Below are 25004 nucleotides of genomic sequence, written 5' to 3'. Positions count from 1 at the left end.
GATGCCTGCTTGGGCACTCACGTGGGAGCGAGGGCGGAGAGAGGGCGGGTTTTGCATCCGGAGTGGGCAGCAGAGAAAGATCTTAGCCCCGCCCTTGAGGTCTTAGCCCGCCTCTCCAGCCTGGCTTGGGTCACCTAGTCCCCTACTCCGAGCCCCAGCCCCAGAACCGCGCCCCTATCCCGCCCCCGCCTCCGCCTCCGCATCCGCCCCCGCCTCTGTCTTTCCACCGCCTACTCTTTTTCCCCACCCCCCTCCCAACTTCCTCCTGGCTCGGCCAGTCTTTCTCCGTTCTCTCTCCCGGGCTGAGGTCCCGGCGCCCGCCCACCGCCTCCAGCTTTGCCCACGCCCCCAGCCCGCCCGGCAACCAGCGCAGCGCCGGGCCCGCTCCCCCGTGCGTCCTGCGGGGGAGGAGGCGGCAAGCGCAGCCGGAGAGGGGGGCAGAGGCACCGAGACACAGCCACAGAGAGAGGAGACGTGGAGGCAGGGACGCAGCACGGCCGGCGGCGGACGCTGCACGGAGCCCTGGGCACCGAATCCCCGGAGCAGAGTAAGGAGTACTGGAAATCGCGCAGGGTCCCCCGGAGGGTCTCCGACCGTCCATGCACAGGGCGCCCTCCCCTACAGCTGAGCAGCCGCCGGGCGGAGGGGACAGCGCCCGCCGGACCCCGCAACCCCGAGCCAAGTGAGTGGGGAGAAGTGGGCCGGGCCGGGAGGGCCGGCGTGAAATTGTTCTGTAAGGGGACTGGGCATGGGGAGCTCAGCAAGAAAACAGTGGCGAGCGAGAGTGAGATGAAGGTGAGGAGGAAAAGGGTGGGGGCTGTCCGCAGAGTCCACGAAAAGGAGGCCCAGGACGCTGCTAGTGCCGAGTGGGAGACGAACATCGCCCAGTCTTCCCGGTTCTGCCCCAGGCACAGTCTGGCACGGGGGAGCTAGCTGGAGCGGGGAAGCTCCATCCGCAGGGCATTCCCGTGCTCGCCGCCGGCCGCGGGGCCCCCTACGGATTTAGCTTTAGGACCGGCAAGAGAAAGAGAAAGCGGGCTTTTCCGAGCAGACCTCTCTGGGAGGGGGGACACAGGGCTCTCTTAGGGCAGAAGGGGACGCACTAATTTCCTTTAGTCTGGGGCTTATGTATACACAGCTTTATTGCCGAGGACCTCTGCTCTGGCCCCTCCATCATTCACTGCCCCCCTTCTGCGGAGGTGGATGGGAATAGGGAAGAAGTGGGAGGTGGGAGGTGGGGGCCCCAGGGGCGTCTGCACCCACACATTCAGCCACTGGGGAAGTGTGCGTGGGCAGAGCAGCTCCTGAAGTGAACAATGAATACACCCCTGCCCTCCTCTCCTTTGGCACCAGGGCCCTGGGAGGCCTCGGGGGCTGCTAAGGGGGTGGGGAAAGGTCACACAAGTGTGGGGTGGGGGACTCAGTGAAGGAGCTCCGAAGACAGGTGGTCAAGGCTCTGGAAGTGGCTGATGGGGGAAGGGAGGTGCTGCTTGGGTGGGTAAGGGACGAACCACACCCCTTTCAGAGAACTGGGGCTGGGGGAGGCCCCGTTCTTCTTGGAGCCCCCAGAGGAGTGGATGAGAGTGAGGGGTGCTTTTTGCCCTGGCCTGGGGAGAAGAGAGGTGTCCCACGGGGCGGGGAGTGGAGTCTGACTGTGACTGGGCGCTCAGTAGGAAAGTGTGTTGGGGAGGGAGGAGTGTGGGGCCATGCTAGGGACGTGATGGCCTCGATGTAACCGGCATGGGGGAACCGGCATGGGTTTCTAACGCCAAGAGGAGGGAAAAGCTAGAGAAGTGGGGACTGAGGGAATTTTGCCCGGTGAGGTCACCGGCTCTGGATGTCTCTGTGACACACAGCTGAGCCGGCACATGGTTGGTACTTAATGAGCACTTGTGAATTGGTGCCGGTTTGCCTGCTATGGGCTTCTCTCCTTTCGGGGACTCCACTTCCCAGGTCTCCTTAGTCTCCATCAGCTCGCAGGTGAACAAACCTCCAAGGAGTGCAGAAACTCTGGATCATTTGGAGGAGAAGTGGTTTCAGGGGAGGTGACAGGCTGAGGCTAACTTCTTCCTGCTCCCTTCCTAGGCCCAGTGCTCCAACCATGGCCCTTCCTCGGACCCTGGGGGAACTGCAGCTGTACCGGGTCCTGCAGCGAGCCAACCTCCTGTCCTACTACGAGACCTTCATCCAGCAGGGAGGGGACGACGTTCAGCAGCTGTGTGAGGCGGGGGAGGAGGAATTCCTGGAGATCATGGCGCTGGTGGGCATGGCCACCAAGCCCCTCCACGTCCGACGCCTGCAGAAGGCCTTGAGGGAGTGGGCCACTAACCCGGGGCTCTTCAGCCAGCCCGTGCCCGCGGTGCCCGTCTCCAGCATCCCTCTCTTTAAGATCTCCGAGACAGCGGGTGGTCGGAAAGGAAGCATGAGCAACGGACACGGAAGCCCAGGGGACAAGGCGGGCAGTGCCCGAAGCTTCAGTCCCAAGAGTCCGTTAGAACTGGGGGAGAAGCTGTCTCCCTTGCCCGGGGGCCAGGGAGGCGGAGACCCCCGCGTCTGGGCCGGTGGGAGCACGCCAGAGTCGGACGTTGGTGCTGGTGGAGAGGAAGAGGCCAGCTCGCCTCCTTTCTCCCCACCTGCCGGGGGCGGGGTCTCCGAGGGGCCGGGGTCTGGTGCGGTGGGAGGCGCTTCGGACCGCCTGGAACCAGAGATGGTGCGCATGGTGATCGAGAGCGTGGAGCGGCTCATCCGGAGCTTCCCCCGGGGAGACGCCGGGGAGGTGACGTCCCTGCTCAAGCTGAACAAGAAGCTGGCTCGGAGTGTCGGGCACATCTTTGAAATGGATGACAACGACAGCCACAAGGAGGAAGAAATCAGAAAGTACAGCATTATCTATGGACGCTTTGACTCCAAGCGCAGGGAAGGCAAACAGCTCAGCCTGCATGAGGTAAGGACCTCAGGGTCCCCCTCGCTGTGCCTCCCCCACCACGCCCCTGCTCTAGTCTCACCCAGACCTCCTTCAGTGCACAAAGATTCTCTGTATTCCTTATGTTCTTGGCTCCCATACCCGGCAGGCAGAAGCCCTCATCCCCCCCCCCCCCAAAAGGGGACAGTTTGGTGTAAAAGAGAATATGTTGCTTGTTGCCAAGCGTGTCCCACTGCCACCCTAACTCCCATGATTGTTGGGGAGGGCCTTCATTTCCAGGAAGCAACAGGTGGGAACCCCGCCCCGAGGCTGTTCTTTGCCCCCAAAACTTCCCCTGACCTACCCCTGGGCTGCAGCTCCGATTCTGTGCAGAGAGTGGGTTAAAGAGAGAACAAAGAAATCCCCTGCCAAACCACAGTTCGACTGAACTGGAGGCCCCATCTCTGTGCCCAGTGATGGTGTGCCAGTTTTTTAAGAACCAACTCTGTCCCCTGACTCTTTGCCGCCCCCCTTGCAGTTGACCATCAATGAGGCAGCGGCCCAGTTCTGCATGAGGGACAACACCCTCCTCCTCCGGAGAGTGGAGCTCTTTTCTCTGTCTCGTCAAGTGGCCCGGGAGAGTACCTACCTCTCCTCTCTCAAGGGTTCCAGGTGAGACCCCTTCCCCCAAATCTTCAGTGGCTAAAAAGCAGGTCCCCTCCTCAGCATTTCCAATGAGCTGGATCCCCATTCTTACTGCAGGAACAGCATTAGGGACACTGTCCTGAGAAGCCCCACATCAAAGCCAGCCTCTGACCATAAAGCACCCTGAGGGCTTCCCTCTCTTCCTCTCCCCACCCCCTCCCTAGCCAGAATGAGAGAAAGACTGCTTTCTTACTTCACTTAGAGTGAATTAGGCCCGGTAAAAGTGGTACCAGAGCTGTGCCCTGGCTCATTTAATGCCAAGCGGACCCTAGCCCAGAACTTGCTCCCTGCCCTTCTTACCTAGCCCTCTTCCCCGCAGGTTGCACACAGAAGAGATGGGGGGGCCACCCTTGAAGAAACTGAAGCAGGAGGTGGGTTTCTCTGGGGGAATAAGGGGTTGACATCGGGATGGACCCTACAGGGCCACGGGGATGTCCCTGCTCCCCATTGCTCACTCCTGCATTTGGGTTGCCTGCAGGTTGGGGAGCAAAGCCACTCTGAAATTCTCCAGCCCCCTCCGGGGCCAGAGTCCTACGGCCCCCTCTACCGCCCCAGCTTGGAGGAGGATAGTGCCAGCCTGTCTGGAGAGAGTCTGGATGGGCACTTACAAGGTAAGTGGAGGTGTCAGCGGCACAGAGCGGTCTCTGGGGGGGGATCGGGGATTCTTTGTGGGGCCACAGAGCATTTGCCCCTTCTTTGATAAGGGGGTGGCAGTAGCATCCCTGTACATTCAGTCACTTAACTCTTGCCCAACAAGGAGTTGAATAAAGAAAAAACCTGGCACATTGTGGGCACTCCATAAATGACCATTCACCGGTCAGTTGCTCTCTGGAAATAGCAGGAGTAGTTTGGGTATCATCCTTGCTGTCTGACTGACTGAGGGACTGGAGGAGACCCGGGGCAGGCTGAGTGGATCTCGGGGAGTCTATATTCCGTGTTGCCGTCACAATATGTCTGACCAGTGCCCCATGCCCACAGCTGTGGGGTGCCCAAGGCTGACGCCTCCCCCTGCTGACCTGCCCCTGGCACTGCCCGCCCACGGGTTGTGGAGCCGCCACATCCTGCAGCAGACTCTGATGGACGAGGGGCTGCGGCTTGCCCGCCTTGTCTCCCACGACCGTGTGGGCAGACTCAGCCCTTGTCTGCCTGCGAAGCCACCCCTCGCAGGTGAGACAGCTGGCCCTGCCCCTTAGGCCTCCGGCGTGGGGAGGGAGAACACTGCAATCAGAATTGCCTTCTCAGAGGATGGGAGCCTTGGAGGGCCAGGGAGGGCAGACTCACATTTAAGGACCCATGGAATTGTGGGTCTCCTTCAGGAACCTGCATTTTTATGTCTGATTGGTCTACAAGTGGGGGATGGGGAATAGGAGGGGACATGGAGAATTCACCCAAGGGTGGGCAGAAAACCAGCTGGGGAGGAGAGGATGTAACCATAGGGGGGGCATAGTAAAAGCTGTTTTGGAAATGGGGGCAGCAGAGTTGTATTAGGGGAGATGGGGGCAGGGATGGGTGTGGAAAAGCCAAGCAGGGAGGTGCAATGTAGGGGGGGGAAGGGTGGGGGCAGCTGCTAGGCTGAGAGTGACGCAGGAGGTGAAACCACCAACCCCAGATCAGTATTTTTAAATGGTGTGTGGGTGGAAAGTGGGGGCGGAGACTGGGGGGGCTTGGGCCTGGGGGAGGAGTTGGGAGGTGCTTCCTGTGGCTCTTTGGCCGCCTTTCTCACCCCCCCCCACAGGATTCCCAGAAACTCGGGCTGGGGGGGAGAGGGGAGCAGGAGTGGGGTGAGCCTGAGAGGCCCAGAGAAGGGGGGGGGAAGAGGAGGAGAGGTCAGAGCCAGCTCGCCCCCGCAGCTCCTGCTAGAACCAGAAATTCCAGCAGTACAGCAGCAGGACACCCAGAGCCAAGAGAAAGACTTAGGGCCCGGAGCCTTGCACGGGCTGGGGCTGGGGATGGCTCCGGGAGGAGCCGAGCTCTTCCTTTGGCTTTTTCTGTTCTTTGGGGTCCATGTTGGGACTACCCCCCGCCATGCCCCTTCCTGACCTGCCTCATCTCCCCGCAGAGTTCGAAGAGGGCTTGTTGGAGCGCTGTCCTGCCCCTGGGACCCACCCAGCCCTGGTCGAGGGCAGAAGGGCCAGTGTGAAGGTGGAGGCTGAAGTCAGCCGGCAGTGAGGGACTCCAACGTGGACAGGAACCCGGACCTCTGCCTCCTCGGACCCTGGACTCTCAACTCCCTCTGATCCTCCACAGACCCTCCCCTCTGCCTCCCCTGCTCCATGGGCATTGGACAAATGGGGCATCAAGCAATAAGGCAGCCACAATGAGGGCAGAATCTGCCCCCTGGCCTAGAGGGAAGGGCATTCCGTGTGAACTCTGCCTCTCAAACGCCTCTCCTGGACATTCCGGGGTTCTTCTCCCTCATTCTCTCATACACATTCTAGTTATGAACCCCTGTATCAACAGGTATAGTTTGGATTTAGGGGAAATGTTGGAGCCATTCTGGGAGAATCCAGAAGCTCAGAATGAAAACTTTTCTCAGTGCAAGTGGGGGAGCCCTGAGAACCCCAGCTTTCCCTCCAGCTTACCTCCCTCCTCCCCATGTTTGTGCTTCTAGTTTTGTTTCTTTAATTTAACAAACGCTGCAGTTTACTTCCACCCCCTCAAAAAAAAAAAAAAAAAGATCATCAGTCATCCCTCCTCCCCCTCACTCAGCTGGGGGTGGAGTGGGCTCCCCTGTAAAAACCAGCCCTTCCCTAGGTTGGATTCAGGATGTCCCCCACCCTGGGACTGAACTACAGCGTCTGTCTAGCAGTTAGAACATCAGTCCTTTCACACCGTGTACAGTAGATTATTTATTTTGTTATTTTGGAATAAAATTTATTTTATGGCTTAGGATTCATGACCCAGAGGGTGGGGGTGGTTTGCATTGGGAAGAATCTGGGGCGGGGTTTGGTATTTGAGGGGAAAATTAGAAGGGGCCCTTGCTTCCTGTCCTTGAAAGTGAAATTTTTAAACATAAATTAGGCAGATAATCCTAACAGCCTACTTGAGGCAGCAGAAATATGGGCCATTCTTCCCATTTTGTGGATGAGGAAAATGAGAATAACTTTAACTTGCCCAGGGGTCATGTGTCCAGTGGGTCTATGAAGTGGGATTCAAACTCATTTCTTTCTGATTTTCAGTCCAACACTCCCTAGTGAAGCTACCCTGGTCAGATACTCTGAAGAGTTTTTCGTTTAGACTGAGCTACTGTGATAAGAAAGAAAGAAAACAAAACAAAAAAAAAAAAAAAAAAAACTATTCTCACCCACCAGAGACCTCTAGGGCTTGGAGACTGCTGAGTTAGCAAAAGCCACACATGCACACAGATGCAAAAAGAGAAAGAAACATTTATAATTTTGTAGTCACAACAAGCTCTCGCATTTGTGAAAAAAAAGTTACAACATGCAAAAACAGGCCTGTTCTTGTGCTATCATACATGAAAAGTCATCCACATAGTTTTACTTGTGCAGACGCAAAGCCTGTCTACAAGGTGTTTTTTTTTTATTTTTGAAATTGGGTGAAACCCATACCAGAAACCAACTGTACAGACCCCTTTTCCTCTTCTCTCCAACCCTACCTCAATATCACCAGACCATCTTGAGCTAGTTCCTTCCAGCTCATCACTTCAGCCCCAGACAACAGTGCAAATGTGTGATCGTGTCTCTGTGTTTCTGCACGTGGCTCCTTCGTCCACAAATGCAGGAGGAACCATTCTCTGTGCCTCACACCTGTGCCCTTCCCCCACCCTCACCTGCTGCACCTTTTCATGAGGAATGCTTGTGCCTCTGCCAAGACTGGCATGTGCTGGCGTGTTTGGACTTTTTGTTTGCAGACCAACCTTCCCTTCCCATTCTGGAGAGGTGGTGTGGGAGAGTAGGAGAAGATCTGCAGTGCTCTCAGCAGACTCCCCACAAAGCCCTTTTACTCTGACGGACAGTGGGTCTATCAGTTGAAGGGCAGGGGACCGCTCGTTATGATAGTCCTAGGAAGGGTGGCTGGGGAGGGTGCAGAAATCATGGACAGAATTCCAGACCAGAGCAGGTTCCATCTCCAAAGGTTGGTGAGAACCTGGGGAAGTCTCAAAGGCTAAGAAGAGTAAGGATCTCCCAGAACCCCCATTGCCTCTAGGGCCCCCAACTGGGATTGGTACTTAGGTCTAAATGGGAAGGGGTCAAAGCAGGCTGCCCGTAATGAGGGGTGGACATAAGGGACGGGATTGGCAGGGGCCCTGGCACTTCTTCCAACTGCCCCTCCAGGAGAAGTTTGGTCAGGTCCTGATCAGTCGGGGGCAGCAAGACAGGGATGTCTTCACTCCTTATGGAAGAACAGTCAAGAAATGCAGTTGTATAAGGGAAAGTTCACTCCTCTCACCTCTTAGATGTAGTTCTCCCCTTTTCCATCCAGTGCCTGCCCCTTTCACAACTGGGCCTCCCTCACTAACCCTTCTTCCCCATCCTCAATACTCACCAGTTTTCTAAAGGAAAGACATGTTGCCCTAGCCCTTCTTCTTCCCTCATGCTCACGTCTGAGCAGACCATGGAGTTGGGGTTGTGGATTGCTGGATCCCTGGGTGGAATCAGAACCCTTTGGTGATATAGAGGAAAGCAAATAAGGATCTGGTTTTGGGGGATGGGATGTTCTTGCTCAGGTTGAAAAGAGGGGGACTGTAGGGTATCTGTTCCTGAAGATCACATGATCATAGAGTTAGAGCTGGTTAGACTTTAACCCTAGAGTTAGACCTGGAGAGGTCATCTAATACAACTCTTAACTTACAAATCAGGAAACAGGCTCAGAGAGATTAAGTCACTGTAGTAATGTCAGCATTGAGCAATGAGCAGAGAGTTGGGGAGAGGGAAGTAGTCCCCACAACAATCCTATTACTTACTGAGGATGTGGTTGTTCAAAAGACATGTTCAGCTGACTCATTCTAGGAGGCATCAGACCCACTTGTAGGGAGGATCTGCAAGCAGAAGGTGGTCTGGGAGAAGGGGAGGACACCATTAAAGAAGGGAAGAGACTGGGAAGGAAGATATGTAGCAGAAGAGGCACTGGATTTGGAATCTACCATTCTGGTCTAATTCTATCATCCCCTGTGACATCGATCAAATTATCCATTTTCTCTGGACCTCAGTTCCTTCACACCCCAGATGAAAGTCATTGACTAGATGGCTCCAAAAGCCCTGTAATCCTCAGTCCAATGATCCTATGAACAGCTAACTGCAAAAGGACTGGATGATCTCTCAAGGTCTCTTTCAGGTCTAACTTGCTATGATTCTCACAATTTTATCCTCCCAGAAATCTTAATCAATGGAGATTAAGTAGCTACTAAATTTACAGGACTATACTAAGTATAGACTCTGTGGGATTTTAAAAAGAAAAGATACACTTCCTTCTTAAATGGAGTTTTCATTCTATTAGAGGAGAGAAGATAAGGATATTGATGAAAAGTGAAAAGTGAACATAATAAAAGAGGCATCCCAAAGCTTTGTGTAATCAGTAACATAAGCAATAGATGCTACAAGAGGCCAGACAACAAAGAGGAGCCTGGGGCCTGGAGAATAAATAGCAAAATAGTTTTCTAGGTCTTACCTCCATTCCCTCAGTCCAATAGCAGATCCTTTTAAATTTTATTTCATTTTTGAAACTGGGTCTCCCTATCTTTCTCAGACTAGAAATATAGGGATCACTTAAGGGACCAACCCCTCTAATTATGAGTGCTGGAGATTTAATTTGTCGTTATTTTTGACCTGGGCTGGTTTACCCTCCTTAGGTGGCTTGATGTCTATTCCCCAACTTCCCCCCAACCTAACTCCAACCATATTGGTTCCAGACTTAGTGAGGACACCTAATTAACCTATTCCTAATGCAGCTTAGAACTCTCAAACTCAAGCAATCTACCAGCCCTAATGTCCCATTAGCATGGGCCTAGCTAGTCCCATCATGGCCTAGCTATATAATAAATCTTGATGATAAAAAAAAAAATTCAGACTCTTCTATTCCCCATTGGACATCATCTGACTTCTCTTAGACGGGTGAGACTTACTCTTGAAAGTTAGTCAGCATTTCATGGGACTCCTCCAATGGCTGTATGTGAAATTGAGACTGTACAGGGTGTCCTGGGAATACTGGCGTCCTGGAACTGAGGGACAGAAAGGTCATCTGAATCATAGTCCGTCTCCATGATCCCATTATTATCCCTCCAGGACACAGTGCACCCATTGCATTGAAAGGAACCTAGTCAGATAGTAACATACAGACACCCCCCATATATACCCACTTCCTCCCTTTAACAAAAGTTGCCTGTAGCCATTAATGGCTCCTCAGGCTCTTCATACCAATAAATTATTCCCATGAGCCAATTGCTTGTCTTCGTAGAGACAATAATGTGGTGGGAAGACAGTTGGGCTTAGTGTCAGGAAATCTGTCCAGAACCCAGGCTCCCAGCTGTAACTAGTTTGTGACCGTGGACAGATCACTTAATGCATTCTGGGTTTCTGACCCCTCATTTGTAAAATGGGGACAATGATACAGTTTCTGTTTCATAAGTTACTCGTGAGAAAATGTTTTATAGACCTTAAAGCACAGTGTCAATGTTGTCGATGCTAGTTGTAGATTATTATTACTTTCCCCATACTGTCCGAAGAAATGCTTACACCCTTTCTGATACGAACTGTGTAGTAAATGGCTCAGGACTGGGTTGAAGGTCATAGGTGGATGTGGTCATCATGGCAGGCATCTGGTTCTCCAGAGCAGGTAGTGGCTGGTCCCTGAATGAATACAGGGAGACAAATATGTGAAAATGTGTGGGCATCACAGACCTAGATTCTGGCCCCTTTCTTACCCTACTCACCGCTCAACAGTCATCTTGATAGTAGCTGGGACATATCCCCTGCCGTCCTTGCCCATCTGTTCCGCTAGGGTGGAAGGAGAAAAGAGAAGAGATTGGAAAGTCAGGAAAAACCCTGGCAGGATGGGTCTAGAATACAGGAGAATTGAGAGATGGGAGAAAATTGGGGAGGAGGATAAAAAGACTAAAGAAATAGAGGCTAGAAAGATAGAGTAAGAGAGAAAGAAGTAAAGAGGGATAGTAATAGAGGATGGGAAATTAGGGTGATGGCTGTGTGGGTAACTCACAAGCAGATGAGAGGAGATGGAGATGGGGGATTAAGATGGGAAAATAAACAGTAGGTAAGGAGCTAGAAGTAGGTAGCTAAGAAATAGGAAATGTAGAAGATACACATACACACCTTCTTTCCTTCCTACTATTTAGATACAGTATGTAAAAGTTCTTATATGTGTGTTTACTATCTTACAGTGTCTATATATATGAAAAATATATAGGCATATATGTATATGAAATTATGTACATACAAATATGTAAATAAAGTATATGTATATGAATACATATGTATATACATACACACACACATACACATATACTATAAGATAGTAGGAAGGAAAGACTAGGAAGTGTACGACTGTTTATGTGTGTGGGAAGGAAAGGAAGAGCGTTCTAGCTTACGCTTGTAGTGGCTCCGAAAGGCCTCATCTTTGGGTTTCTTTGGGTAGAGGTTCTTAAGCTGAGCCAGGTCACGAATCCGGTCTCCTAGAGATCTAATGGATAGATCCTTTGCAGAGAATGGTTGGATGTTCTCAATCTGTGGCGTACCTAGGATGAGAAGAAAGACTTTAAGTCCCCTCCGTCCAGACCTTCTCCACTCTTCTTGTTCCTGTTAAAGATCCCTAACTCAGATCATGAAGTCAAGAGGAGGTGACTCAGGTGTCTAGAATCCCGACATTTCTGAATTTATATTGTTAAAGTACACATGGCAAGAATGGAAACCAGGCCCTGTGACACAGGTGTGAATAGTCCCAAAGGAAGAAAGATGGGCTCCTTGATTTTTGCTCTTTTAGGAGGACTTGGGAAGGTTTGGGGGACAAAGCCCTGGGTTTGGTGGTAATGTCCCGGAAGAGGTGAGAGGGCTGTGGAGGAAGGAGAGCCTTGTGGCTCATTCTTACAGAGAGCAGAGGAAGAGATGGGGGACTACTCAAGGTTAAAGAGATCCATGAAACAGCAACGAGTCATAGGGGGGTTTCTTTCCATGGAAAGCCTCTGGCCAAGAAGGAATCTGAGATAACTTTACCATCTTGGGCCCGAATGATGTGTGCGATGGTAATGCCCCCAATCTCCGAGTCACTGAATCGAAGGAGAAAAGTACCGTCTGGTTCACCATGGAGCAGGTTGTTGACATACTGTTTGCTGATGAAGCCAATAATTAGCCTGGGGACCAGGGGATGAAGAAGAAGGATCAGAAGCTGGGAGGACACTGGGGATCCTAGGAAAGAAGGGAGCCCAGAAGAGAGGGATTCTGGAATTCCATTGACCAGGAGCAACACACCTGTCGGACCAGTAGCTGCGGAGGCAACGCTTGGTGAGATCCAGGACACCATCAAACCACTGCCAGAAGGTGAATCCACGGCCAAGAAGGATCTCCTAGGGGAAATGATGGGGGGATGAAAGGGCAGAGAGAGGAAGAGAGTGAGAATGAAGGCACAGAATTCAGGTCCAGTCTGAGCACAGTCAGAAGACAAAAAGCATAGCACGGGTGTGAGCAATCACATAAAAATATAGGCTGTTTGGCAGTGGAGACAGAAGGGCCTGCAAACAGAACATCTAAGTTCAAATTCAGCCTCAGACACTAGCTGTGTGACCCTGGGCAAGTCACTTAACCCTGTGGGCCTTAGTTTCCTCACTTGTAAAATGAGCTGGAGAAGGAAATGGCAAACCACTCTAGTATCTCTACCAAGAAAACCCCCAATGGTGTCACAACTGAACAACAATTTAAAGCATAACAAATTTGTTTCCTGCTTTACTTTAAATCCATTTCACCCTCAGTTTGTCAACAAGCATTTTATTAAGCACTTGCTATGAACTGGGCATTGCACTAAGTGTTGGGGACAGAAATAAGGATAAACAAATTCCTTGCCCTTAAGGAAAACATAGCATAGTGTAATATTCTCTCTAAAATGTAATGTTCTCTGTTGAGATTTCCTTGGGGTCTCTGGAGGCAGCCATGAGGTTAAGAAATCATTGTTATACTGCTTGCTGTGCTACTCTGGTACCCATGTGTCCCTTATATGGTAAGAGACCATTCTTTCCTGGCCTTTGGTTTCTTCATCACCTGAAGAGCATGAATGACCTAAGTGGGCTAAAGTCCCATAGCTCTCAGTATTATTCTATGAATAACTGATCAGTGGACTTCCCCTGTGCTTTCCTTTCTCCAAGTTAAATAATCTTGTTTCCTTCCACTTTTCCTCCTCTGATCTGTCTTCCATACTTTTCATCTTCCTTTTGTCTCATCTCCAGTCCTGTTCCAGTTACTCCAGCATATCCCTATTAAAATTATCATCCAAATCAAGCAGACGCCTTAATGTGGGATCTGGCTACAGCAGAAAACAAAGGAATGATGTCTTCCAGAATCTTGCCCAGTAGGGTCCAAGGAAGGATTGTGGCTTCTTTTTAATATATCCTATGAATTGACTTTTCTTGTACAAGGACACAATATAGATGCCTCATTTTCAGCTTGTGGACAGCTAGGAACTTAAGGTCTTCTCTTTTATGCTTGCTGAGTCCTTACTGCCTATTTTGGTTTCTGACCCTCAGTGAAAGAATAGACTGGGGATGGGGAGGATTCTAGATGCATCCCCATTGAAAATTATTACTATCTGCTTCACAGAGTTATTATGAAGAAGCTTATTTGCCAACCAGTTATGGAAACGTATGTATTATTATCCTGATTTTCAGGCAGAGAAAGGCGTGACATTTCCCCAATTGGTCAAAGTAATTTTAAATCACTATCTTTTCTTCCTTTGTCTCAATAAGAGTTAGCATGTCAGTTTTAAAAAGGGGGTGGGACTTAGAGCAAGAATCTGAGCACCTCAAATACCATCTCTGCTATTAAGTAGCTATATTCTTTTAGACATGCTATTTAACTCTATTGGATCTCAGTTTCAAGCCATGTAGTCCTCCCACAGCACATGGCCTGCAACACTCCCAAAGTAAAATATAATTGGGAAATATTTAACAAAAATAAATAAAAATACAATAAAACATAGAAAATGTTAATAAGTGATTTTTAAAGTCAAAACAGGATTCTTATGTGACCCCAGTTCTTTGAGTTTGACATCAGTGGACTAGAGGACTAAAATACCTTTATCTTTAAACTCATGCTCCTCCTATAACCATGTGCAAATCCAAAGATCAGAGTGGTCATTCTTTTATTCTAGTCATCAACATTTCAAAAGTCCATGCTTTCACTGAGGTGGACATGCCCTTCACCAAAGCAAATAGCAATCTTTCTAGATGCCTTAATATACTCCATTTTTGTGTGTCTTTGTACACCTAAAACGGTAGTGGCTAACCTTCTGATAATAAATTTTTCACACTTGGCCAGACAGCTTTAGATAGTAGCCTTCAGTTGGGATAATTCTGAACTCCAAGTTCTTCCAACTAGGAAGAGCCTGCCAAAAAAACTAGACTTTCCCAGCACAACCTTAAGAATCCCATATCAATGGGGCCGCTAGGTGGCGCAGTGGATCGAGCACCAGCCTTGAATTCAGGAGGACCCGAGTTCAAATCTAATCTCAGACACTTAACACTTCCTAGCTGTGTGACCCTGGGCAAGTCACTTAACCCCAGCCTCAAAAAAAAAAGAAAGAAAGAAAGAAAAAAGAATCTCATATCAAATAAATCTTGGACCTAGAGAAAAGATGAGAAAATGTAAATTTCTCCTTTTGTAGGAAGCTTGAGATCTATGGCTGTGGAATGCTGCATACATTGATAGACTCCATCACTGCATTAGTTTTAATTAACCATTTTTCTTTACTATGAGGAATGGATCATTGGGAAAGAGAGACAATATGTATTCAGAAAGGATTGCAATGTTAAAAAAAAAAAAGTCATCAATAAAACTATTATTCAACTTTTTAAAAGGAATCTAGAATAACTTCCAGCCACACTATTTAACTGGATGCCCAGTCATCAATGAAGCTGATAAGTAAGGACTCCAAAACCAATTAATTCAAGACCCTAATCTAGTATGCTTTGAGGGATCTGGTCAGGGCATCCAAGATGGTTGGAATGGGCAGGAGTAAAGCTCGTTTGGGAGAGACAAAAAGCTTTGGAGATTTGGGAAGGTTGTGGCTATCACAGAGCTGCCAGGGGTAAACACATTTCTATTTCTTGTCGACATTATTAATACTTACTTTAAAAATTATTTTAATAAAATTTTATTTTTCCACATTATTAATACTTTAGAGGATCTCAGACTTAGAGTTGAAAGGGGTCATTCCTTTAATTTCTCTCACTTATAAGCAAGAAAACTGAAAATGATGAATGACTTGCATATAGGTATTAAAATGAGAAACAGAATTTGAACCCAAGACCACTGCCTACATGCATTCTTTCCATTGCCTGAGGACAGCAGATTTCCTTACATTCTCTTCAGAGGGTGCTGGTTTGGAAGATTTAGTATTTCCCAAGGTTCCTGGAAAAAGGATCTAAGAAGACAGAAAGGGACTGACCTTGTTGAACTGTGCCCATGACACAGTGCGGTTCTGGAAAGTTTCCATATTAAGACTGTTGTCATTAAAAATCTTCTGGGCCAGAAAGAGGAAATGCTCAGGGAGCAGGCCCTGGCTTGTCCCCACCTCTGCCATGAATTTGAGGTTTAAAGTTTCACACATCTTCTCCCAGGGTACCCTCTCAGCCACCATGAATGGTATCCGGTCCTTGGGGAGCCGAGATTGGAGGGTAGAAAGGAATCAGTCAAGGAAAGGGCTCCCAAGCTCTGCCTCCTCAGTCTCTCTATCCTTCTGTTTCTCTTTCTCTGTTTCTTTCTCTCTGTCTCTTTGTGTCTCTTTCTTTGTATCTGCTTCTGTCTGTCTCTGTCTCTCCCCCCTTTGTCTTTTTCCTCCCCCTCCCTCCCTCTACCCTCTCTGTCTTTCACTGTGTGTCTTTCTCTCACTCACTGTCTTTCTCTGTCTCTCCCTCTCACACTGATTCTTTCTTTTTATTATTAATATTAAAGCTTTTTATTTTAAAAGCATTTGCAAGGATAATTTTTCAACATTGACCCTTGCAAAACCTTGTGTTCCAAATTTCTCCTCTCCTTTATCCCCCTCCCCTTCTTCTCCCTCCCCTAGATGGCAAGTAATCCAATTTATGTTAAACATATTAAAATATATGTTAAATCCAATATATGTATACATATTTATACAGTTATCTTGATGCACAGGAAAAAATCAGATCAAAAAGGGAAAAAAATGAGAAAGAAAACAAAATGAAAGCAAACAACAAAAAATGAAAATGCTATGTTCACACTGTTGCTGACTCTCCCTTGACCCATCCCTGCAGCCCCTCCCACAGATCCAAGACACCCTCACTCACCATCTCTGAGAAGGCATTGTCCCATAGAATAGTGGCTTTAGCATTATTGTCCTGGTTCCCATGGACAATGACAACCAAGGGAAGGGATAGAGCCTTGGATAGAAAAGTAAGATGGAGGGTCATAACTGGACCAACAATTGCTTCCTTCCCTGGTGTGGTCTTTTTTGGGGTGGGGTGGGAGGAGGAGGTATTTCTTGAGACCTTTGACCCTTTCAATCTCTTTAATGTGGCCCAGATGGGAACAGAGTGGGTGGGATGTCCCTGAAGGGAAGACAAATACTCATCATCACCTATGATGATTAGCTCTTAGAGGGATGGAGAAGGAGGGAAGGTACTCAGAATATAAATGGCATGATGGAGAGTAAGTGGGGGACAGAGCTGATATTTCTGATAGAATCAGCATGGCAGGCCACAGAGAAGATGGACATCTTGGTGAGGGGAGCCAAGAGCAGAAGGGAGTCTTGGGAAATTCCGAATGAGGAATAATGGAAGAAGACCAAGGGCTAGGCTATGCAAGATGGAGGATCCCTGGGTTGAATGTCTCAGCAATTACCTGAAGGTGGAAAGTGAGATTGTTGGGTCCTAGAGTGAAACTGGTAGAAAAAAGGACAGCGCACTTCTCTTCAGTTACAGATTCTGTGCCCTTCCGTTCACAGCGCTTGATCTTCTTCAGTAACTGGGATAGGAAGGGGACATTCAAGGTGAGAAGGGAAGAGCAGGATTAGCTCTCTCCAGGTGTCTGTCTCCTGAGCCCTCTCTCTGATGGGCCCCTCTGGAGACACTGTGACAGAAGGCCTTCCTCTCCCTGGCCCCCTCTCCCCTCCCACCAAGCCCCTCACCAAGTTCTTAAAGAGCGCAGAGCAGCAGTTCCCTGGGATGCTGTTCTCCAGAGGCACCGTGTTGTTGGTGATTTCTCCTGTGCTTTCCCTAGGGAAGGCAGAGGTAGAGTTTTAGGAGAAAAGGTGTCTGTGATTATACATGTGAGAATATATTTGGTCTGGTTCTGGTCCCAGTCAGATGGCTCAAGCCACTTCCAATTTTCCCATTTCCAATCTGTGTCCCCATTTCCAGATTTCCCCAGGCTAAAACCAGTGAGTTAAAAGAGGCGCTTGCCCTTTATTTCAGAGCAGAGCTGTCCCTTCTCCTTGTGATTAGTGAAGGTCCCTTTCTCCCCATTGTAACTGGCTCCCCTATCCCTCCATAGTCCTCTATGGGCCACATGCAGGAGTGCCCCTCTCCTGGGAAGCCCCACAAACCCGATCCCTTCACTTACACCCCGGCCCCCGAGCCCTGGGGATGATTCAGCTCCCTGGCCTGCTTCTCAGTCACCATGTCTGCACGGACCACGGGTGCCTTGGCGGGAGTCCCCAGGAGCCGAAATCCCAGAAGAAACCGAACCCCAGCCTGGAACTTGGTCTGTGTCTTTAGCACCTGGGGAGGCTGCTTCTCTACCAGGAAGGAGCTGTAGGAAAGAGGCCAAGGAGATACTAAGCCGGGGTAGTGGGCCTGAGCACCCCACCTCTGCTTGCTTCCCCACAGGACACTCTGAGGTTCTGCCTAAAGTCCAGATCCTCTTTGAAGTGACTCTATCCAAAATATCCCCCCTCCTCCCCTGGTGTTTGCTCTGTACAATGCGCTGAGCTGAGCGGGAGTGAGAAGGGGACAGAATGGGGGCTCTTGAGATACCTGGTAACCAGAGTCTGAAGGACTTCATCCAGCCGGCAGTTCAGTGCAGCCTGGACATTGGGCTCCAGCTCCCCAGCGGCCCCCCCCACCTCCTGCTGCAGTTGGGAATAAATTTCCACCAGATTCTCACACCTGGGGCCAGGGACAGGAAGGATGTCAAGGAGTTCTCACTTCTGACCACCCTGCTCCAATCATGGGCTGCGTCCCCATCGACTAACTCCACCTCTCCCCTGCAATCCCTTATTATCCTTCCCCACACTCTAGAGCCTTGTTTTCTCCCATTCCCAGCCCAGGTGAATGGCAGAAAGAATGAGTCATAGTTACAAGTTCTGGGGGTAAGGGTGGTGTAGAAGGGCACTAGGACTAGAGAGAGAGAAGCTCTGGGGTAAAGAGAGCAGGGACTGCAGGGTAGGATCCGGGGTGAGAGTAGAAATTGTCACCATTCACATGGAGGAAGGCCCTGGGGTGGTAGTCTAGGCTGATAAGAGGGACAGGTTTCGCTCTCTGCCTTTGCCCTGTCTCTTCCACAACCCCTGTACCAATGCTCACAGATCCAAGTATGATTTCTTCCACCTGACTTCCCCCCCCACAAGTCTCCCTCAATTCTGCCCACTTTTCTTTTCACCTTGCCATCCAAGTGCCCTCCCCGTGCCACTTCTGACCTCTCTTGAAGGGGTGCAAGGCTCTCATCAAAGGGTGCCCCATTCCCTGCCAGCTGTTGCTGCCGCTTCCAGATCTGGATCTTCTTCAGCACCAGGGCCTGGGCCCCCTCCAGCTCCCTGACCGTTTCTTGCAGTAACCTTGTCAATGACTAGAGTAGGGAGAGGCAGGAGATGGGTTGCAGAAGCTGATGTCATCATCATCCTAGTCATGACATCTGCATCCCTTATCCAGCCCCTTCTTTTATCTGCCCCCACACTAACTCAGGTCTTCCTTGCTGTGAGGCAGCCAGGCCCAGGGTTGGAAGGAAGTCATATAATACAGCCCCTGTTTGAACAATCCCATATCCCCAGCAGGTGATGGTCTAGCTCCTTCTTGAAGTCCGGGTCCCACTCCCTTCTCCCCTTCTGCCATATTTTGACTCACTCTCCATCCCCTCAGGCCCTTATTTACCTCACTTGAACTTGTTCCATTGGTTGGTTTCTCTATCATGTTCTGCAGACACACTGGAGGGATTGAGGTATGGAATAAAGAATTCAGAAACAGTTGGAATTAGGGGGCAAAAAGAGAGACGCCATCCCCATCCTTATCACCTGCACTCACACCGTCAAGACTCCCAGAGACTGAAGTTGGCACTTGGTGGGCTTTTCCCTTTTTACCTCATTGAGGTTTTGGCTCCTTTCCCCTTACCTTGTCCTGAGTCCCTTCCCTGCTGCACGGTCTCCCGAAGGGCTCTGATATCTCCCACGTGGTGCTTCAGTCTTCGAAGCACCATACTAAACTTGAGTTCCTCTTGTTTCCAGTGGAAAGTAAGAGGAAGGTGACGGAACTGTAAGAAGACGGGGTGTCATGAGGACCCATCACTCCCTTTCTTAGCCCCTCTCCATGCTCTGGAGACATATACCTCTTCCTTTCCTTTGGCCTGCCATATCTGACTTGCCATCCTTTCTACTAAATTCAGATGCTCTTGCTGTAGTTTCCATGGGACAAGGGAACAATGGGCTCCAAAAATTCCCTTTCAAACCTTCCATCTCTAGCCTCTAACCCTCTTCTCCCAGTAGTGTTTCTCACAAGCCATCCCTCCCTTGCCATCTTCCTTCAATCTGATCTTGGAATTTCCTCTGGTTCCAGGCCAATGTATAATCATCCTGGTCCTAAAGCTTTGGGGTTCTTATCCTGGAGGTGAATTCAAGGACAACACTTTCTTCCACTCCCTTTCATTTCTAGAAGCTAAGCTCAGGAGTCTTGAGCTGAAGGTGTGGGATTGCAATACCTGTTCCATGACGGCTACTTTCTCTCCTTGTAAAATCTGCCGGAAAGTGGCCACTAGCTTCAGTGGGTCTCTCTGGTATAAACTCTGCAGAGGCAGTAAGGAAGGGTCGGTTGGTACTGGTCTGGACTCTTGTCATTCTCTTTCATCCCTACCCTGTTCCAAATACCCATAGCCCACACTAAGGCATCCCAGAGTGATAGACACTAAAAGACTGTAACTGGCATTCCATCCTTCAAATGTCAACTTTTGAACATTTGTTAACTGTCTAGCCTTTGTTAAGTGGTATGTAGGCAGCAAGATGTCACAGATAAAGTGGAGTTAAGAAAAGTTGAGTTCAAATCCAGCCTTGGACTATACGCAAGTGATTAACCTCTATATGCCTCAGTTTCCTCAAATGTAGGGTGGAGATAATAATAGGACCTATCAAAAAATTAAAACAAAACAAAACAAAACAAAATAACAGGACCTATCTTCCAGAATTGTTGTAAGGATCAAATGAAGTTATAATTGTAAAACACTTAGCATTATGCCTAGCACATCACAGGTACGTAATAAATATCTGTTCCATAATTTATTTTTTTTTACCATGTTTAACATATATTGGATTACTTGTCATTTAGGGGAAGGGAATGGGGAGAAAATTGGAATGCAAGATTTTTCAAGGGTCAGTGTTGAAAAATTATCCTTGCATATGTTTTGAAAATTTAAAAAACACTAAAATAAGAAAGAAAGAAAATAAATATCTCTTCCCTCTCTCCCTTGCCCTATATCTCTGTCCCAATTGAGACCCACCTCTATGTTACTGATGTGCTGCATGGTTGTTCTTCCTTCTCCTTGTTCTCCAGCCGCAGCCTTCAACTGCTGGACAGTTTCAGAGAGCAAGGTGCTAGCTATCCGGCAGGAGAAGGCATCAGAGCTACCTAGGAACTCCCTAGGAGAGAGGACAATGCTTTGAACAGAGCTTCTTACCACTCCACCCCATGACTTCCCACCAAATGAGGGCTGTTTAACTCACCTCCCTCTCAAAATCTCCAATTCATCCCCCATCCTATGTATCCCCTCCACCCGCTTCTTTATCCCCAGAACTCTTCTTGTACTTTTTGTCTGCTGCCACCATCCTTGTTTCCAAATCTCTCAGAAATCCCGGAATCTTTTTCTCCCTACTCCCCAACCAGGACTGACCCTCCTCTCTATAGCCTCAACAGTTCCCTTCTTCATGGAATCCTCCCCTCTTGTCAATTTATACAATTCCAGTTGGACTTTTGCAAATCCATCCTCAGAAATCTGGGGAATCTGGGGTGAAGGGAGGGAATCTGCATGAGAATTTCAAGGACATAGGGGAGGTAACCAGGGTTACCAGAGGGTTATACCAGACTCACCAGGGTTGGTTCTCCAGCCAGTCCCCCAGGAGATGCCGTAGTCGTTGGGGAAACTGTACAAATAGCCCCTGGAATTTTTCTGGGGGCATCTTGGCAACTAGACTCCAGAGAGACATAGTCTGAGAATTAGGAGGTTCGCCTGGAAATGGAAAATCAAAACCATATTAGAGGAGGAAACTCTAAGTCCCAAGATCTCTTTTTCTGTTCTTTTTACATGCCTTCCCTCTATAATTTCTAAGTCAGAGTCTTGAGTCCCTGCACCTTACTTACTTACCTTCTTTCTTCAATCAGCTTTTACTGATGGTATCCTTGAAACTACAACACAAATTGCCCGCCCAGCCTCATAATATAATTTCTGAGAAAAATGAATGGTTTAATTTAATTAAATTTTTAAAAAAATTTCTGGCCAGTAGGAGCAAAGGGACTATGAATGAAAAACGGGGAACGAAGAGGATAGTTTTGAGGGGGAGAATGCAAGATGGAAAGGAGAGGATCTAAGAGAAAATTAGAGAGAGAAAAGGAGAGAAAGAAATATCTTTTGGAAAGAAAGATCCATAGAGAAAAAGAATGGGAGAAGGAAAGAAAGATAAGGAAAGAGAAAAATAGAGGAACAAAAAAAGAGAAAGATAAAGAATGAAAGAAGACAAAAGGAAATAGAATAGAGAATGTGAGAAAAATGTTAAGGAAGAAGGGAGAAGAAATAAAAACAGACAAAGAGGGCTGAAGAAGAGGAAAAGAGTTAAGAATCAAGGGTTAAAGATGAAAAAGCAAGAAAAAAAAAGAAGAGCTGAGCGAGAGAAATGAAGAGCATTCTCTACTTTCTGAGCAAGCAATATTAATGGTGTAGGTCAGTAGTTCCCCACAGACCTCTCAGTTCATATTTCTGACATGATTTCCACCTCACAGGTGGGTGGGAGGAGGAGGGGAATGGAAACCCCCAAATGATGAAGTCGAAGTTGTTACTTAAGAGTTCTCAACCCCATCCCCACCAAAATCTCAGCCCCCCTCCACTGGTTCAGCCTTCCATGAAGTAACCATAGGGATTCATACTGAGTCTCTCCATCTGGGGATCATCCTGAAGTAAATCTCCCTAACCCCCTCCCTGTCCAGTGCTAACCCTTTCCCCCAATAAGATTTTTTCCTTTGAGTGCAATCTCCTGAGTCCTTGTCCATCCCTACAGTTCTGGGCTGAAGCTTTTCAGAAAAACTGATCAGGATATTCTAGGGATGAATGAGGGCTCACTACTGCCCCTCCCCAACTACTCCAAATCCTCCAGTATCTCCGAATAGGAAAAAGAGAAGGGAACGCTCTCCCCTCCAAAATTCTCTTTCCCAAACAAGCAAGGAAACTAAGCATTTTAAACCTCAGCCTGCTGATTATCTCCAATTAGGCCCATCTCTAGGTTTCTACAACTAGTTAAAAGCGCTATTAGCCCCACAGTCTGATTTGGACTGTATCTGGGAGTCCAGGTGTTTTGGGGAGCTTGGATGGGTTAACTGAGTTCAGAGAAATCTCAGTCCCTACAGTAGTAGAGAGGTTGGGGAGGGGAGGGGGGAAGAGAAACAGATAGGAAGGGGAAGCAGTGAATTTGTATTAATTAGGGAAATTCCTCCCCCTCCAACCATGAGGTCTGAAGCCCTTCCTCTAAGTCATAAATCTCCATCCTGACCACACCCCCAGGGCTGGAGCCCGGGTTAGGGGTGTCAGAACTTTGACAGGGCCTCTTCCCCTGGTTCTGGGCATTAACTGTCTTTGGAAAGGATACTAATCCCCTTCTCCTTTCTCTGAAAGGGGGGAGGAACCTTTCAGCCTTCCTCCCACCACTATGACACCTAGAGGCACTACCTCAAGGGGGGGGGGGGGAGGAAGACTCCAACCCAGGTACAAATCTAAGGAGGGTGTAAAAAGCTTTCTCAAATCATATCCTATGAAGCAGTCCCCAGGAGTTCTAGTAGCTTCCTCCTTCCCAGGACATTCCTAGGGGCAGGGAATGTGAGAATCTTCCTCCCCATTTAACCTCCCCGTTCCCAAGTTGGGGTGCAGGGCAAATCAGCCCCCAGAATAGCCTCCAACCCGCCCCTCATCAGATCCTTCCCCTCCCCCTCACCTTTGGCAACCCCTTTGGTGTCTTCTCCCTCTCTCAGTGGACACTGCCTGGCCCCATGGGCTTGTGACTCTGTTCAGCGAGTTGGGGGGGCCTCCCTGGTCAGGGTACCCCCCCTTGATTAAAAACCCCCAACTCTTCCCAGGTCTTCCTCTTCAGTACCAGCCACGGCAGCTTCTGCCTGCAGTTTCCGGCTTCTCTGCTTGTCTTGGGTCCCTCCCTGGATCTCTGACGACAACAGAGAAGAGAAAGTGTGCCAGAGGAGGAAGAGGAAGAAAGTGGGTGTGTATGTGTGTAAAAGGGGGGATTCCCCTTTGGAAGCCCAATGTCGGGTCTCTGGGGGCACACTCACGGCCTTCCCCCGACTCTCAGGGAGAATAAGGGTCCTCACTCTCCCTGTTTCCTGACTGCCCTCCTCCGCTCCCTGGCCGTCCCTCGGGGGCGGAAGCAGCCAACTTGGTCTTCGAGGATTTGCTCCGATGAGAGACTCAGGAAAGTTTCTCCCCGACTCCCGGCCCACCGCACCCCTGATCAGGCTCTGGATTTCTGTCGGGAAGGGTTCATTAAATACATCTTATACCCTAGTTTAGGGGGAGCCCCACCCTTCGGACCTCCGCTTCTCCAGGAGGGGGTGCTATAGAACAGGGAAGCGTCGGGATGGAGACTTTTGATCCCCCCCCACACACACACACATCTCTCGGAACACCGCCGCACCACTGGTTGCACGGGAGGCTGGTGACGGGAGTTCCTGGCCTAGCTTGGTGAGGTGAGCATAGGCTTTGCCGCTGGATATGCCAAAGTGATCTGGGGGAGATCAGAAAGAGCCTAGGGGAAGAAAAAGTGTCCAGAGGTGTGAATTCAACTCCACTCCGCTGCGTGAGCTGGAGAAACCCTCTGTCTTTCCGTGGAACGACAGAGATATACAGAGGCACAAACTACACAGAGAAACATAAACATTCTGCATACAACGCTGCGTTTGCACAGAGAGAGGCACATCAACGTAAAGTCACAGACACAACACACCACACACGCAGAGCTCTTGCTCAATGCGTGAGTCATCCTCATCCCTCCCAAGGCTTCTCCCTCCCCCATCTTCTTTACGCCAGCGTCAGCACGCTCCCACCCCTAATTTTAGGAGGAGGGCCTCTGCACAACTGGTGGTGGTCCTGGACCCTCACACTTTTGTGGCTTTTCCAACTCTCTTCCTCGCCCCGTCTCCCGGCAAAAATTAGGTGTGTGCTGCCCCCTAGTGTCCACAGCTAGGACCTAGTCGGCGCTAGGGCCCCTCTTGTCCACAAGGAATGTGGTGTGTATGTGTGTGAGCACGTGGGAGTGAGTGTGAGTGGGCACGTGGATGCACAAAGGCATGCATGTGTATTTTCACCCGAGAGACACCAACCTCTGTTAATGATTCTCTCATGATTCAACTCAGTGATCCATGTTCCTTTAAGAGAAAGAAGTGTGTATGAAGGAAGGGGTGTGTGTGTGTGTGTGTGTGTGTGTGTGTGTGTGTGTGTGTGTGTGTGTGTGTGTGTGTGTGTGGTGTTCCTGCACCTGCGCACACACCTCTGTTAAAGTCCTTGACAGATCAAAAGCGAAAGAGAAAAGTGAGCAGATCAACACAGGGAGGGGTTATCACACACCTGGGAAGCTGAGGCAGAAAGCGGGCCAAGCTTTGTCCTCACATCAGAATCTTAGCTCTGGAACTTTCCTCTCCTCACCTTTCAAAACAAGAAGAACTGCCTTATTTACCTACCTCAGGTTCCAACTGAGACCGAAGCTAAGTTTTTTTTTTTTATTAAAGCTT

At 49.3% G+C, this 25004-nt stretch overlaps 2 protein-coding genes across 6 annotated transcripts; one reads left to right on the top strand and one right to left on the bottom strand.

The window, feature by feature from the left end:
- The first annotated feature begins 276 nt into the window (after positions 1 to 276).
- NAB2 (NGFI-A binding protein 2) lies at positions 277 to 6499 on the top strand. 2 transcript variants are annotated; one of them, XM_074269929.1, is made up of 7 exons: positions 277 to 682; positions 2086 to 2944; positions 3441 to 3574; positions 3927 to 3978; positions 4086 to 4218; positions 4586 to 4774; positions 5667 to 6499. In XM_074269929.1, exons 1-7 carry the CDS (start codon positions 600 to 602, stop codon positions 5774 to 5776), a joined length of 1560 nt encoding a protein of 519 aa, XP_074126030.1. In that variant the 5' UTR covers positions 277 to 599; the 3' UTR covers positions 5777 to 6499. The 2 variants fall into 2 exon arrangements, with proteins under 2 accessions (XP_074126030.1, XP_074126031.1); XM_074269930.1 differs by lacking the exon at positions 4586 to 4774.
- On the bottom strand, positions 6439 to 23801 carry STAT6 (signal transducer and activator of transcription 6). 4 transcript variants are annotated; one of them, XM_074269927.1, is made up of 22 exons: positions 23201 to 23801; positions 21093 to 21231; positions 20506 to 20644; positions 19714 to 19797; positions 19131 to 19269; positions 18894 to 18946; positions 18443 to 18591; positions 17781 to 17912; positions 17368 to 17556; positions 16934 to 17021; positions 16648 to 16770; positions 16095 to 16187; positions 15230 to 15436; positions 12046 to 12140; positions 11791 to 11927; positions 11169 to 11315; positions 10497 to 10560; positions 10300 to 10413; positions 9690 to 9785; positions 8532 to 8624; positions 8114 to 8212; positions 6439 to 7960 (listed from the first exon to the last, which is right to left on the bottom strand). In XM_074269927.1, the coding sequence occupies exons 2-22, from the start codon at positions 21206 to 21208 to the stop codon at positions 7771 to 7773; spliced, it is 2547 nt and encodes an 848-aa protein (XP_074126028.1). In that variant the 5' UTR covers positions 21209 to 21231; positions 23201 to 23801; the 3' UTR covers positions 6439 to 7770. The 4 variants fall into 4 exon arrangements, with proteins under 4 accessions (XP_074126028.1, XP_074126026.1, XP_074126027.1 ...); XM_074269925.1 differs by having other exon boundaries at positions 6974 to 7960; positions 8114 to 8230; XM_074269926.1 differs by having other exon boundaries at positions 6974 to 7960; positions 8114 to 8230; positions 10318 to 10413.
- Between the last annotated feature and the right edge of the window lie 1203 nt (positions 23802 to 25004).

Source organism: Sminthopsis crassicaudata, chromosome 5, assembly GCF_048593235.1.
Source record: "Sminthopsis crassicaudata isolate SCR6 chromosome 5, ASM4859323v1, whole genome shotgun sequence".
Classification (NCBI taxonomy): domain Eukaryota; kingdom Metazoa; phylum Chordata; class Mammalia; order Dasyuromorphia; family Dasyuridae; genus Sminthopsis; species Sminthopsis crassicaudata.
The sequence above is the reverse complement of the archived record's forward strand: the minus strand, read 5'-3'. Positions and strand labels throughout refer to the sequence as shown.